Source organism: Schistocerca piceifrons, chromosome 8 (assembly GCF_021461385.2).
Source record: "Schistocerca piceifrons isolate TAMUIC-IGC-003096 chromosome 8, iqSchPice1.1, whole genome shotgun sequence".
In the NCBI taxonomy this organism is placed as follows: domain Eukaryota; kingdom Metazoa; phylum Arthropoda; class Insecta; order Orthoptera; family Acrididae; genus Schistocerca; species Schistocerca piceifrons.
Genome location: NC_060145.1, coordinates 408,543,669 through 408,560,624, shown reverse-complemented (window position 1 = coordinate 408,560,624; position 16,956 = coordinate 408,543,669). Strand labels below are relative to the sequence as shown.

The 16,956-nt window shown below is 44.9% G+C and overlaps 1 protein-coding gene across 1 annotated transcript in view; it reads left to right on the top strand.

The window, feature by feature from the left end:
* Positions 1 to 8,510: 8,510 nt before the first annotated feature.
* The window catches only part of LOC124712391 (acid sphingomyelinase-like phosphodiesterase 3b), a 104,692-nt gene continuing 96,246 nt past the window's right edge, over positions 8,511 to 16,956 (top strand). Inside the window, exon 1 of the mRNA XM_047242687.1 lies at positions 8,511 to 8,639. Within this exon, the coding sequence (XP_047098643.1) occupies positions 8,511 to 8,639 (129 nt within the window). The remainder of the gene's footprint in view (positions 8,640 to 16,956) is intronic.

The following is a 16,956-nucleotide window of genomic DNA, read 5'->3' as shown; positions in this document are numbered from 1 at the left end:
CAGTATGTGGGACCCATACCAAATAGGACTAACAGAGGATATTGAACTACAGGTTTTTTTTTTTTGACCCAGGGGAGAGTGGCACAGAGATGCTGAAGGGACTGAAAAGACTCTCGAAGATAGGTGTAAACTATTTTGAGAAAGTCTGTTAACAAAGCTTCAAGAACTGGCTTTAATTTATGACTGTAGGAATATACTACAATCCCCTATATATGACTCCCATAGGGATCATGATGTTAAGATTAGAATAATTACTGTATGCAGAGACATTCAAAAAATCGTTCTTCCCACTCTCCATTTATGAACGGGATGGGAAGAAACTTAAATAACTGATACAATGGGCTGTACCCTCTACCATGCACCTCATAGTGGTTTTCAGCATACAGATGTAGATGCAAGTATAGATGTCAAGATACATATGTCATCTTCTTAACCTACCAGTTTTTGAGTTGTGTCAAAATTATCAACAGAGGTACCTTTAACAATTTAATTCAAGAATCAATATGTTGAGAAGTTGATGTATTTTTCTTGCTTCCCATAGGATACGTTGGGTACTAAAAAATTAGCTTATAACCTGAAACCTAGGTCATATAATAATAATAAAGTTTGTGAAACAAGACTAGAAAAAACTGTTTCATTCAGTTAATACTCTATACTGTATTATTACATGAAGTGTATGATATTTAGTCTAATGTATTCCACTGTTACTATGTTTTAAATTATTGATGTAAAGATTAATTTAAGATGACAGGATCCTTAGCTCCATGATTTTTTAAATGCACTTGACTTATTGTTTTAAGCTGCAGATGCATAAGATGTAGCATAGAATGTCCTCCTGCTGGTCCCTGTAGTGGACACATTTTTTTGCCACCAACCCTACCAACCAGACTCAGCCATAGACCAATGTTGAACCCTACCCAACTCAGTTCACTCCTCCATCCAACTGTGATTCACACCCACTCCCCCCAAATCCCCACCTGTTAACTTTCCAGAATTTCTTAACCTCAGACCTTGCCTCACCATCATTCCCCAAATCCCTCAACATGCAAATTAACCTTACATCTGCAGAGAGAACCATAGTCCACCATCCAAAAACTGATCCTGACCTTATAATCCTACCTGCAGATAAAGGCTACACCACTGTTGTTTTAAACAACAAGGATTACCTGGCAGAAGAACTCCACTGGCTGTCAGATACATCCACCTACAAACCTTGCCACAGTGACCCCATTCCAGAAATCCAGCAGGATCTTCAGTCATTCCTCAAATCCTTAGGCCCATCCCAGAATCTCTCCCCAGAATCCATCTCTGTGCTTACCACTATCACTCCCCGCACTCCTACCTTCTACATGCTTCCTGAAGTCCATAAACCCAACTACCCAGAGATACCCAATTGTTGCCGGTTACTGTGCCCCCACAGAGACAATCTCTGCCCCTGTAGACCAACACCTTCAACCTATTACCCAGAACCTACTCTCCTATATAAATGATACCAACCATTTCCTCCACTGACTCTCCACAGTTCCTGTCCCTTTACCACATGGTGCCCTGTTCATCACTGTCGATACCGCCTCCCTTTACACTTCCATACCTAATGCCTATGGCCTTACTGCTATTGAACACTACCTTTTTCAATGCCCAACAGATTCCAAACCAATAACCTCTTTCCTAATCATCATGACCAACTATATCCTCACCCACAATTACTTCTCCTTTGAAGGCATTACCTACAAACAAATCTGGGTACAGCTATTGGCACCTGCATGGCACCATCTTATGCCAACCTATACATGGGCCATTTAGAGGAATCCTTCCTATATACCCAGAAGCCTAAATACCTCACCTGCTTCAGATTCATCGATGACATCTTTGCAATCTGAATCGAGGGTGAGGACACTCTATCCACATTCCTCCAGAACCTCCACTTCGACAGCTGCCACCCATTCCACACTAAGAAGTCCCTTCCATACAGCTTAGCCACTCATGGTCATCACATCTGCAGTGAGGAGCAGTCCCTCTCAAAATATACTGTGGGTCTCACTGAAGCCTCCACAGACCGTAATAATTCTCCCAACCTCGTACAAAAACAAATCTCCTGTGCCTTACCTACCCAGCCTCCCACCACCTCCCAAAGTCCCACTGTCTGGCCACAGAGAAAGGTCCCCCTCATAACACAGTGTCACCCAGGACTGGAGCAACTGAATTACATTCTCCGCTAGGGTTTGGACTATCTCTCATCATGCCCAGAAATGGGAAATGTCCTGCTCACGATCCTTCCCACCCCTCCCACAGTGGCCTTCCACCATCCACCAAACCTACACAGTATACTCATCCAACCCTACCCAACCCCTGACCCCAATGCCTTACCTTGTGGCTCATACCCCTATAATAGACCTAGGTGCAGGACCTGTCCCATATATTCTCCCCCACCACCTATTCCAATCTGGTCACAAACATCCCTGTGAAACCAGTCATTTGATCTACAAGCTAAGCTGCACCCACTGTGCTGCATTCTATGTGGGCATTACAACCAACAAGCTTTATGTCTACAGGAATGGCCACCAACAAAATGTGCCCAAGAAACAAGTGGACCACCCAGTTGCTGAGCACACTGCGAAACATGACATACTTCATTTCAATGACAGCTTCACAGCCTGTGCCTTATGGATCCTTCCCACCAACACCAGCTTTCCTGAATTGTGCAGGTGGCAACATTTTCTGCAATATATCCTACTTTCCCGTAACCCTCCTGCCATCAACCTTCGTTAGTCATTGTCCTCTTCTCTTCCATCCAGCCCCTTCTCTGTTTCCATTTCAGCACTACACAGCTCTTATTCTGCCATTGCATCCTGTCTTTTTACTGCTGTCCGTTTTCTGCTTCCGCCTCCCTGCCCCCTTCCCACATCTCTGCTGCCCCTCACCTAACTCAACTGCACATAACTACCCTACCCTCTTTCCACTTTTTCCCTGTGTGCTCCCCAACAGCACATCTCTGTCTGCCACCCATAACCTACTATCCCTCCCTCTCCATGCCCCAGCCTCCTCCTTACCTCCACCCAATCACCACTCCCATCATACACTGTGCACTGGTGTTGCTGCTCGCATTGTGGCTACAGTTGCCTGACAGTGCAGTAATGTGTGTGTGTGTGTGTGTGTGTGTGTGTGTGTGTGTGTGTGTATGTATGTGTGTGTGTGAGATCTATTTTTGATGGAGGCCTCATGGGCTGAAAGCTTTATTTATGGCAGTCATTTTGTTGTGACCATCTGCAACTCAGCATTTCCACTGTATGGGGAGTGGCGACTTTCCTTTCATAATATTGTTACATTACAACCTGGATTTTCCATTTTTTAAACAGCAACAATAGTAATTTTTTTAAAAAATTGCATTTTTGGGTTAGAAGAAGTTTCCAGAAAACCTGTTCTAACACCAATCACTTTTGAACAAATGTATTTTTTGACAAAATAAGATGTGAACTAACAATAGGATGATTTTAATCTACTAATTTAGTATATAACTATTTCTATAACACAGTCTTTTGAATAAAATTTACATGAAATGCTTTGATTGCTTTTTGATTTTTCATTCCTATTCTTTTCTTCTTCTCCTTTTATTTTTTCTGGCTTTTTTTCATGTCTTCGCTGCCCCCCCCCCCCCCCCCCCCCCTTCCTTGACTAAATTTTGTGTACCCCATCTGTCTGCATTTAATGTTATCCTGTGAAAAAGTTAGAACATTAATCCGTGTGTATGTCCAGTGTGTCTAACAAGCAGACATGTTGTTTGCAGGTCCTCAACTGACCTCCTTTAACCAACACACGGCCATCACTGACACCAAGCTAGAACCAGCTTTCATCAGAAAACACAACAGACCTCCACCTTGGCCTCCAATGACCTCTTGATTGACACCACTGAAGTCACAAATGGCGGTGGCTTACGGACAGTGGAATGTACACTAAAGGTCATCTGGCTCTGAGGTGTCCTTCAAGTAACTAATAACAGTTCGTTGTGTCACTGTGGTGCCAACTGCTGCTCAAAATGCTAGAGCTGATCCAGTATGATGTGCCAAAACCATATGCCACACACAATTGTCTTCCCTCTCATTAGTGTTATGTGGCTGTCAGGAGCTCGGTCTTCTTGTGACCATACATTCCAGTGACCACCACTGCCAGCAGTCATGTACAGTGACTACATTCCTTCCAAGTCTTTCTGCAATATCACAGAAGGGTCATTCAGCTTCTTGTAGTCCTATTACACAATCTTGTTCAAACTCAGTGAGATGCTGATAGTGCCTTTGTCTTCTTAAAGGCATTCTTGAATAATGTCAACTCAGTGCAACCAGTCTCAAAGGTAACTAATGCTCATGACTGTTACAGTATGTATTTAAAGCAACCTGACTTGCTTCTTCATAGTGGTGCTAGTATCGCCACTCTTATGCAATTGGCACAAAATCTAAATAGACATAATCTTTCAGATGTAGAAACACACCTACCAACATTGATTTATGTCACTCTACTCCTTCTGGTGTTGCAATTTCTTTCTTTTTTTTTTCTGTCGGCATATGTTACCTGCTGGCATAATTCAGGTTTAAGGTGTAGGATATTGCCGTTCTCATTCATATTTGTAAACAGATTAAAGAATCCTCTATTTTTTAATATGTTCAATATTTTATCAGTAAATGTGGATTTCACAGGGACTGCATGAATATTTCTAATTTTTCAAGGATGTTCGAAGTTGCTCCTTTGTCTATGACATTAAAACCTCCATGTTACTTTTAACATTTGGCAGCTGTTTGAAAATGGAATGTTTACTACATTTAATTTCACAGGTTCATTGAATCTAATCTGGCTAATGTATCTCATACTGCAATCAACACATTGCACTCTATATACAACAGAACATAGTAAGGGAGACATTTTCTGCACTGAATGATTCAGTATACAGGGTGATTATAATTAAAGTTCCAATATCAAATGCTGTAAACAAATATGAACAGCTACTCAGCATGATGTCAAATTTCAACAGAATATTATTGAAAAAGGGGAAAATGTTGAGTGAGGTAGGACGGTGGTGGGTGGGGGGAAGGAAGGCATAGTAGACAGCAGAATATGCAGAGTAAAAGACAAACATTACATTTCCGTTCCTCAGTTGGTGGCATCTCAGATAGTCGATATGACTGTCTCAATGAGCATCATGTACTGCTGACTGGTGACTGAGTGCCAGTAGCTCTGCAGAAGTTACAGACCCACAAGGGTATGAAAAAAGATTTTGCTCTGATGCCAAGTATCTGAGGAAAATGATTACAAATTCAAAGACAGTTTCTTTAGAAGTGGAATGTGGTAAAGGGAGGAAAACAATTGATCTGTTATTAGTAGAAGATATAGCAACAGTGTTGCAGGAGAGGCGAGTGGTGGTGTGCAAAACATGCAATGATGGGGATTTTCCCAAACTTTGTACATTTCTGTGAGGATTTTTACAAAACATCCTGCACTGCTACCAATACAAAATTACCATTGTTCAGGAATCACTTCATGCTGACCTCCAAGGCGGACAAACATTTATTGTAGAATTTCTTGCTCACTTAGAGGCAGACAGTGAATGGCCATGGAACATTCTGTGGACAGATTAAACCTATTTTTATCTCCAAGGATGTGTCAATACACAGTGGCAGGATATGTGCAATGGAAAATCCACTCGCACATCAAATGATACCATTTCATTCTGCAAAGGTAGCTGTGTGGTGCGGGTTGATGGCACTGTTTATTGTGGGCCCATATTTTTTCAAGAAGGTGAGGCCTGTGAGTCTTGTTACCAGTACTGTCACTGGTGAACAATATGAAAGTCTTTTGCACATGAATGTTATTCCAACCCTTCAGTAGTGTTGATGTGTGGAGAGAATAATTTTTCTGCAAGATGGTGCTCTTCTGTGGATTGCACAGCAGCTGCTGCAGATGCATTTTGGAAATGCTAGAATTATCAGTCATCATTTCCCTACAGCCTGGCCATCCAGATCATCCGATTTAATCCACGTGACTTCCGGCTCTAGTGTTATCTGAAAGATGCTATGTGCAGTACTCCAATTACAAACGTAGCTGAACTGAAGGCATGCATTGCACAACACATTCTGAATGTGAACTCTGAGACACTCGAACCTGTTGTGGAACATCCTGTTTCTCGATTTCAATGTATGATAGAAAATGAGAGACAGCATATTGAATATGACTTGTGCCAGTATCATGACAAAAAACTGATTTCATTGTTGCTTTTTATGCAATTTTTGGCCTCAGGACACTTAACACATTGGAGCCTAATGGGTCAGCAATCCAGTTAATACCCAGACCCTGAGGAAATTTGCTACAATTTTCATTGTTTTAATAAATTTACTAATCGACTTACCTCTTTAGGCAGTACATCAGCTTAACCTTCCATCCTTCCTCTTTATGAATATGTATACATTTAGCACAAATGAATTATAAAGGGATTTGTAGATATTACTCTAAAGATACTGTTTTTCAGCATTTTTATTTTTACCCGAAGTGAACAAAATTTTCTTAAGTCAAAGGCAATTGTAGATTGTTGATTTAAAATCACTTGTCAGAAGGAAATACCAAATGCTTCATTTATAGGTAAAGTGTTTTAGTGTGAATTTTTTCTCATTCTTACAAATTAGAGAACTTCACTTGGGTATGAAATCCACAAAAACACTCGGAACTTAAAGGCCTGTGTTACATGGCCTACAGTACCTGTCTCTTTTCTCACTACCTTTCCTGCAGCTTTCCCTTGTTCCCAACAGATCTTGCATCTTCTAGCTGTGCATGTTTTCTTTTCTGTTGGTGGCACTTTCTCAGGAAAACGATGTGCTGTGAGTCTGTTTGCACTTGCAACTCCATATGCTGAATGTATGTCTTTATTTAGTTCTGCTCCTCCTTTTTGAGCCAATTGCTTTGCTAATCTACAAATGAAATCTGCTAATGCACAATTTTTTTATATTGTAAATAATGTTGGCATTCACAACTGCCCTCACAAAAATATGGAAGAAAATCTTTTTCCATCATTTTACAGTCTTTCACTACAAGGGATAGTAACTGATCAGCCAGTCTCCTCTGTCAACACCTGTTTTAGACAAGTTGTCATCTGGCTTTACTACCTCAATATATCCTGGATTTTACACTGACATGTAAAGCAGTCATCTTATGCTGTGTTGGCAACATGTTTACTCCATGTTTGTCTTTCCATTTCAAGCAGAAAAGGCATCCTTTGTGATGAAATATCATTTCTCCTATCTTTAGTTTTTGATTTATCAGGTCTCTAGGCTAACCTATCCTGTTCTTCATCACAGTTCCAACTTCCAATGTATTTCTTTCCCATAGCTCTTCAAGGACTGCAGGACATGTATAAAATCTGTCCAAGTATACCATATGTCCTTTTCCCAAGTAAGAGGAACGTAGTCTCAGCAGCAGGGATTTGACAGAATTCTCAGTATTTCCTTTTCCCCAAGTATAAACTTCAGCATTGCACATGTGACATGTTTGAGCATCACTTACAACATACAGTTTTATCCTGTATTTCCCTGGTTTGTCTTTCATATGAACATGGAATCCAATTCTTTCTCAAAAAGGACGTCACATCTCATGGTGGATAAGACTTTTCTGCATCTTTCTGTGAAAAAGTCTCAAACAGGTTTTATTTTATGCGAAGGGCCATGGCCTGGTTCTTGTTGCAGTATCTATAACATGTTATTGTTCACATGCAGCATTCTGAATATGGCAAAAGTCTGTCTCATGGCATTAGCTGAGAAGAAAATGATGAAGCAAGCACAGGGTCTTCAGACCAATAATCCCTAAGTTTCGGTTTCTTTACAACACACATATTGATATACTTCATGTATCCTCACGGCTCTCCATTTCTTCCATAAAGATTTTGGTTTGATTCTGTTCTGACAATGAAGTTCAGAAATAGAATCAGTAGCATATAAATTAGCCTGTGACTTTACTTTTACAAACATGCTGTGATCAAAAAATTCCAGTAAACAGTCTAGCTCTGTTGATAATGCATCAACAGGAACCTGAATTCCACTCATTTCTACAAATAGAGGTAATTCAGGGAGTGCATCAAAATGACACCTTTCATTATGAGGGGCAGGCTGTTGAACTGAATGACAAACCTGACTAATAGAAACTTGTGCAGTAGCTTCTTCATACTCACTACCATCATTTCTATCAGCAGCACAGGTTTCACTCTCCAGCTCACGTGAATCATCGTCGTCTTCTGAAAAATTGCTGATGTCATCTAAAAGATCATCAATTTCTGAGCCATTGTTCAAGAGTTCTTCAATCTTTAAGTTTGACAAGCAATGTCTGTTAGCCATATTCACTATTTATATGTTTTTACACATGGAAAGGAGGCACACAATAGCACAACATGACAGCCAACATAGAACAAAACAACCTTTAACAATATTCTGAGAGCACGTGTAGTTCGTGTAACACTGGTACCATTTACGAGAGACTGGTGGATGCTAGCCATCAACAATGCACTTACGACAGCCAAACAATTAATCTTGCCACTTACAAATGTAAAACATACGTTTAAATCACAAATAAATAAGTTGGAAGGAAGTGAAGAACGTGAGGGGAAGGTTCGGGTAGGTTACACCAAACAACACCAATTTTGTAGTAGTTCATTTATTCACCTAAACGCATTCAAGGCTCACAAAGAACTTAACATGGCGGAACAGCCCAAAGACAATGCTCAGAGTCCAAAGACAATGCTCACAGTCCAAAGACGAATGCATATCGATGCTGGTGTCGACCTCATTGGCACCTTGGCACCACATAGCCCTCCCCCCTGCAGTACGGAGTACTCTAGAGAGGCTGGTGAGGGGGAGGGGGGGGGGTGACTAAGGCATCAGCAGGGGTAGTCCGCAGGAGCCAAACCACGGTCACCTCAACAGCATCATCAGGGAACTGTGTGGGTAGATGTCGTGAAGGAAGGTTCGGCCATTGAACCTGGAAGTCGTTGAAGCGAGCCGGGTGTCACACTGGGCATGCTGGTCATGTGGCGACAGGTAGGCCGGTGGTTTGCGAGTGGAATGGAGCAACAACGATGATGTCTCCAGTGGGTGTGGCAAACACACGAAGCATGTCCAGGTTGACGTCGGGCGGGAGGGGAACACACTTCACCAGGTGGCAGGGAATGGTGGAGGTTGTGTCATGAGCACTGGATGAGGAGAAACACACAACGAACAGTGTATCATTGTGCAGTATTATTGAGATGTCGTGGATTATGTCCAGGGGGACAGGCACATACACCTTGAGTGAGGGCACGTTCAAGATGGGTGGGTTGAGAAACCTCGACAGGATGAGGCAGGCGACGATGGACAGGTCAAAGGGACCGGCGAAGGGTCTGGCGGCGAGGGAATGATCATAGGTAAGCTCAACGTGGGGAGCCTGTGGTCACTCGACGGAGTGCGTGAGACCAGAGTAGAGGGTGAGGTTGGAGGAGAACTCGACGATTGGAGATGAAAGTCACTCGATCGAGTGTATAAGTCCAACGTGGAAGGAGTAGTCGGAGTGTCATTAGCCACGACAGTGAGCGGCGTGGGCGTGGCCTGAAGGGGGGTAGAAGAAGGCTTGACATGAGCAGGCTTAAGTCTGTTGTGAGAGACTGTAACAGCTGAATCTTTCATCTGGATGTCATAGATGTTGGCTGAGCGCCAGAGAACTCGGTACAGGCCGGTATATGGAGGTTGGAGGAGAGCACGGATAGTGTCATCTCGAAGCATGATGTACTCGCAATTGTCCAGAGATTTTGGGACGTGACCCTTAGGGTGGGAATGGCTGGAGGGCGGAGGGATATGGAGGTTGATGGAGTGGCGTCTGACGCGGTCCACGAAGGAAGGTAAGTCAGACTGAGGGAGAGAAGCGGAAGGGCTCACAAGTTCGCCAGGGAGAACAATGTTCTGCCTGTATATGAACTCGGCTATTGTGCCTTTGAGGTCTTCCTTATAGATTGCACGAATGCTGAGTAGCACAAGGGGAAGGGCCTCTGTCCATAGAGAGTCGTGACATCGAAGAGCCGGTGCCAGCACTTAACTAGCCCGTTACTTTGCAGGTGATATGCTGTGGTATGGATGCGTTGGATGCCTCAAATGTTACAAATCTGATTGAACACAGCCAACTCAAATTGTCTGCCCTGGTCAGTAGTACTGATAGCTGGACATCCGAAACGCAATACCCATGACACGACGAAAGCTCGAGCAACGGTTTCTGCCGCAATATTGGGGAGGGGGACAGCCTCGACCCAGCTAGTTGTTCGGTCGATAGACGAGAGAACATAACGAAAGCCATTAGAGGGGAAGAGAGAGCTGACAATGTCAATATGAATATGCTGGAAACGCCCAGAAGGGATCGAAAAGGCGCCGAGGGGGGGTGAAGTGTGCTTGTGTACTTTGCAGTGTTGGTACGCGACGCAGGAGCGTGCCCATTGCTGGCAGTCCTTGTTGACGTGACAAGATGGCCGCCAGCCCAAAGCAGTGACACTGTGGTTGGGTGAGCTCGGTAGAGCTTGTGAGATGTTAGTGAGTTGATTGTCTGAGGGTGCGGCCTGTGGCAGCATGGTCGTGGGCAAAACACTTGGCGCAAGTGCACTGTTCGTGTTGTCAGTGGCAGTCGCATGGTGGTGCGCAGGAGCCGAAGTTGCATAGTTTGAGGTGCTGTCCACGAGGGGCGGGGTAGGAGCCGTCAGTTCGGGAACATGTGATGCTCGTCGCGCATGCGCACTTGTGTCCGGCCGAGTGTCAAACGCTGCCCTGTTAGGGGGGGTGTGGCCCTGCAGAACTATCAGTACATATTATGGCAGTCTTGATAGCACAGTTGCGAGGGGTATCGGGAGGTAAACACACAGAGGCTCTATTGCTGGGATTGCAAGCAGATTTGGCGCACTTACTGACCTTGCTTTGTCCTTGCTGTAGTGTCTGTAATTTCTTTGCTGCATCGGAGAGCTGGAGCTGTGTTTCTTGGAGCCGGAGGGAGAGCTTGAAGTTTTCCTTCTGTAGGTGAGTGACATGTTCAAGCTCAACAAGGCACTTGTGCGTGGTTACTTGTAACATTATAATGGAAGGAAACATTCCACGTGGGAAAAATTATATATAAATATAAAGATGAGGTGACTTACCGAACAAAAACGCTGGCAGGTCGATAGACACACAAACAAACACAAACATACACACAAAATTCAAGCTTTCGCAACAAATTGTTGCCTCATCAGGAAAGAGGGAAGGAGAGGGGAAGACGAAAGGAAGTGGGTTTTAAAGGAGAGGGTAAGGAGTCATTCCAATCCCGGGAGCGGAAAGACTTACCTTAGGGGGAAAAAAGGACAGGTATACACTCGCACACACGCACATATCCATCCACACATACAGACACAAGCAGACATATTTAAAGACAAAGAGTTTGGGCAGAGATGTCAGTCGAGGCAGAAGTGTAGAGGCAAAGAAGTTGTTGAAAGACAGGTGAGGTATGAGTGGCGGCAACTTGAAATTAGCGGAGATTGAGGCCTGGCGGATGACGAGAAGAGAGGATATACTGAAGGGCAAGTTCCCATCTCCGGAGTTCGGATAGGTTGGTGTTGGTGGGAAGTATCCAGATAACCCGGACGGTGTAACACTGTGCCAAGATGTGCTGGCCGTGCACCAAGGCATGTTTAGCCACAGGGTGATCCTCATTACCAACAAACACTGTCTGCCTGTGTCCATTCATGCGAATGGACAGTTTGTTGCTGGTCATTCCCACATAGAATGCGTCACAGTGTAGACAGGTCAGTTGGTAAATCACGTGGGTGCTTTCACACGTGGCTCTGCCTTTGATCGTGTACACCTTCCGGGTTACAGGACTGGAGTAGGTAGTGGTGGGAGGGTGCATGGGACAGGTTTTGCATCGGGGGCGGTTACAAGGATAGGAGCCAGAGGGTAGGGAAGGTGGTTTGGGGATTTCATAGGGATGAACTAACAGGTTACGAAGGTTAGGTGGACGGCGGAAAGACACTCTTGGCGGAGTGGGGAGGATTTCATGAAGGATGGATCTCATTTCAGGGCAGGATTTGAGGAAGTCGTATCCCTGCTGGAGAGCCACATTCAGAGTCTGGTCCAGTCCCGGAAAGTATCCTGTCACAAGTGGGGCACTTTTGTGGTTCTTCTGTGGGGGATTCTGGGTTTGAGGGGACGAGGAAGTGGCTCTGGTTATTTGCTTCTGTACCAGGTCGGGAGGGTAGTTGCGGGATGCGAAAGCTGTTTTCAGGTTGTTGGTGTAATGATTCAGGGATTCCGGACTGGAGCAGATTCGTTTGCCACGAAGACCTAGGCTGTAGGGAAGGGACCGTTTGATGTGGAATGGGTGGCAGCTGTCATAATGGAGGTACTGTTGCTTGTTGGTGGGTTTGATGTGGACAGACGTGTGAAGTTGGCCATTGGACAGGTGGAGGTCAACGTCAAGGAAAGTGGCATGGGATTTGGAGTAGGACCAGGTGAAACTGATGGAACCAAAGGAGTTGAGGTTGGAGAGGAAATTCTGGAGTTCTTCTTCACTGTGAGTCCAGATCATGAAGATGTCATCAATAAATCTGTACCAAACTTTGGGTTGGCAGACTTGGGTAACCAAGAAGGCTTCCTCTAAGCGACCCATGAATAGGTTGGCGTACGAGGGGGCCATCCTGGTACCCATGGCTGTTCCCTTTAATTGTTGGTATGTCTGGCCTTCAAAAGTGAAGAAGTTGTGGGTCAGGATGAAGCTGGCTAAGGTGATGAGGAAAGAGGTTTTAGGTAGGGTGGCAGGTGATCGGCGTGAAAGGAAATGCTCCATCGCAGCGAGGCCCTGGACGTGCGGAATATTTGTGTATAAGGAAGTGGCATCAATGGTTACAAGGATGGTTTCCGGGGGTAACAGATTGGGTAAGGATTCCAGGCGTTCAAGGAAGTGGTTGGTGTCCTTGATGAAGGATGGGAGACTGCATGTAATGGGTTGAAGGTGTTGATCTACGTAGGCAGAGATACGTTCTGTGGGGGCTTGGTAACCAGCTACAATGGGGCGGCCGGGATGATTGGGTTTGTGGATTTTAGGAAGAAGGTAGAAGGTAGGGGTGCGGGGTGTCGGTGGGGTCAGGAGGTTGATGGAGTCAGGTGAAAGGTTTTGCAGGGGGCCTAAGGTTCTGAGGATTCCTTGAAGCTCCGCCTGGACATCGGGAATGGGGTTACCTTGGCAAACTTTGTATGTGGTGTTGTCTGAAAGCTGACGCAGTCCCTCAGCCACATACTCCCGACGATCAAGTACCACGGTCGTGGAACCCTTGTCTGCCGGAAGAATGATGATGGATCGGTCAGCCTTCAGATCACGGATAGCCTGGGCTTCAGCAGTGGTGATGTTGGGTGTAGGATTAAGGTTTTTTAAGAAGGATTGAGATGCAAGGCTGGAAGTCAGATATTCCTGGAAGGTTTGGAGAGGGTGATTATGAGGAAGAGGAGGTGGGTCCCGCTGTGACGGAGGACGGAACTGTTCCAGGCAGGGTTCAATTTGGATGGTGTCTTGAGGAGTCGGATCATTAGGAGTAGGATTAGGATCATTTTTCTTCGTGGCAAAGTGATACTTCCAGCAGAGAGTACGAGTGTAGGACAGTAAATCTTTGACGAGGGCTGTTTGGTTGAATCTGGGAGTGGGGCTGAAGGTGAGGCCTTTGGATAGGACAGAGGTTTCGGATTGGGAGAGAGGTTTGGAGGAAAGGTTAACTACTGAATTAGGGTGTTGTGGTTCCAGATTGTGTTGATCGGAATTTTGAGGTTTTGGAGGGAGTGGAGCTGGAAGTGGGAGATTGAGTAGATGGGAGAGACTGGGTTTGTGTGCAATGAGAGGAGGTTGAGGTTTGCTGGAAAGGTTGTGAAGGGTGAGTGAGTTGCCTTTCCGGAGGTGGGAAACCAGGAGATTGGATAGTTTTTTGAGGTGGAGGGTGGCATGCTGTTCTAATTTACGGTTGGCCTGTAGGAGGATGCTCTGGACAGCCGGTGTGGATGTGGGAGAGGAAAGATTAAGGACTTTTATTAAGGATAGGAGTTGACGGGTGTGTTCATTGGCTGAGTTGATGTGTAGGTGAAGAATTAGGTGGGTGAGGGCAATGGATTGTTCAGTTTGGAACTGGTATAGGGACTGATGGAAGGAAGGGTTGCAGCCAGAGATGGGAACTTTAAGTGTAAGGCCTTTGGGGGTGATGCCAAATGTCAGACAAGCCTGAGAAAATAGAATATGGGAGTGTAATCTGGCTAGGGCGAAGGCATGTTTGCGGAGGGAATGTAAATAAAACTTAATGGGGTCATTGTGGGGGTGTTGTGAGGGTGACATGGTATTAGAAGGTGGAAAGTGTTAACATGAGGTGAAATGAAAATGAAAATAAAAATATATGGGGAGAGATAAAGATGAACCGGAAAGAAACAGGAGATCTGGAATGAAAAAAGGCGAAAAGGTGTTGGTTACAGCTGGGCTATGTTGGACTTGGGTTGGTAGATAACGATGTGCATAAAGGTTAGGTGGTTGTTGCCGCCAAAACACGTTAAAGGACGCAGAAATTCGGGAAAATTTCGAAAAAACTGCGTGTAGTATATTAAAAGGAGTGGTATTGTGGTGGCAGATTATGAAAATGAGACTAACAATTGTCTGACGAAGAAATAATCGCGTTAAAACCTGTGGGAAGCGGCTAAAAATGATCAGTGGTGTGGGAAAAACGGAGATGGAAATAAAGCGAAAGTTATTAGAACTGGCCGAAATGGTTGTTTAAAAGGTGAAAGGAGCTGTTTGTGAACTAGAAAACGGTGGATATTATAGCGGCGGTAGTGCTGAAAGCGGCAAAAAATTTTTTTGGTTATGGTTTGGAAGTGGGTTACGTATTATTGAGTATATATATAGGCGGGATAAAATAGTATAGCAGATTACGGTAAAAAGGAGAAGGTGAATTCAAAGTGAAACCAAAGTGAAACTACTGGCAAAAACAGAAAGAGGAAAATAAGATGACAGAAAAGATTTCGAAATGCAACAGTGACAATAACAAACGTTATTGTTGGATTCAAATTAATGATATCAATATAATGGAAGGAAACATTCCACGTGGGAAAAATTATATATAAATACAAAGATGAGGTGACTTACCGAACAAAAACGCTGGCAGGTCGATAGACACACAAACAAACACAAACATACACACAAAATTCAAGCTTTCGCAACAAATTGTTGCCTCATCAGGAAAGAGGGAAGGAGAGGGGAAGACGAAAGGAAGTGGGTTTTAAAGGAGAGGGTAAGGAGTCATTCCAATCCCGGGAGCGGAAAGACTTACCTTAGGGGGAAAAAAGGACAGGTATACACTCGCACACACGCACATATCCATCCACACATACAGACACAAGCAGACATATTTAAAGACAAAGAGTTTGGGCAGAGATGTCAGTCGAGGCAGAAGTGTAGAGGCAAAGAAGTTGTTGAAAGACAGGTGAGGTATGAGTGGCGGCAACTTGAAATTAGCGGAGATTGAGGCCTGGCGGATGACGAGAAGAGAGGATATACTGAAGGGCAAGTTCCCTTCTCCGGAGTTCGGATAGGTTGGTGTTGGTGGGAAGTATCCAGATAACCCGGACGGTGTAACACTGTGCCAAGATGTGCTGGCCGTGCACCAAGGCATGTTTAGCCACAGGGTGATCCTCATTACCAACAAACACTGTCTGCCTGTGTCCATTCATGCGAATGGACAGTTTGTTGCTGGTCATTCCCACATAGAATGCGTCACAGTGTAGACAGGTCAGTTGGTAAATCACGTGGGTGCTTTCACACGTGGCTCTGCCTTTGATCGTGTACACCTTCCGGGTTACAGGACTGGAGTAGGTAGTGGTGGGAGGGTGCATGGGACAGGTTTTGCATCGGGGGCGGTTACAAGGATAGGAGCCAGAGGGTAGGGAAGGTGGTTTGGGGATTTCATAGGGATGAACTAACAGGTTACGAAGGTTAGGTGGACGGCGGAAAGACACTCTTGGCGGAGTGGGGAGGATTTCATGAAGGATGGATCTCATTTCAGGGCAGGATTTGAGGAAGTCGTATCCCTGCTGGAGAGCCACATTCAGAGTCTGGTCCAGTCCCGGAAAGTATCCTGTCACAAGTGGGGCACTTTTGTGGTTCTTCTGTGGGGGATTCTGGGTTTGAGGGGACGAGGAAGTGGCTCTGGTTATTTGCTTCTGTACCAGGTCGGGAGGGTAGTTGCGGGATGCGAAAGCTGTTTTCAGGTTGTTGGTGTAATGATTCAGGGATTCCGGACTGGAGCAGATTCGTTTGCCACGAAGACCTAGGCTGTAGGGAAGGGACCGTTTGATGTGGAATGGGTGGCAGCTGTCATAATGGAGGTACTGTTGCTTGTTGGTGGGTTTGATGTGGACAGACGTGTGAAGTTGGCCATTGGACAGGTGGAGGTCAACGTCAAGGAAAGTGGCATGGGATTTGGAGTAGGACCAGGTGAAACTGATGGAACCAAAGGAGTTGAGGTTGGAGAGGAAATTCTGGAGTTCTTCTTCACTGTGAGTCCAGATCATGAAGATGTCATCAATAAATCTGTACCAAACTTTGGGTTGGCAGACTTGGGTAACCAAGAAGGCTTCCTCTAAGCGACCCATGAATAGGTTGGCGTACGAGGGGGCCATCCTGGTACCCATGGCTGTTCCCTTTAATTGTTGGTATGTCTGGCCTTCAAAAGTGAAGAAGTTGTGGGTCAGGATGAAGCTGGCTAAGGTGATGAGGAAAGAGGTTTTAGGTAGGGTGGCAGGTGATCGGCGTGAAAGGAAATGCTCCATCGCAGCGAGGCCCTGGACGTGCGGAATATTTGTGTATAAGGAAGTGGCATCAATGGTTACAAGGATGGTTTCCGGGGGTAACAGATTGGGTAAG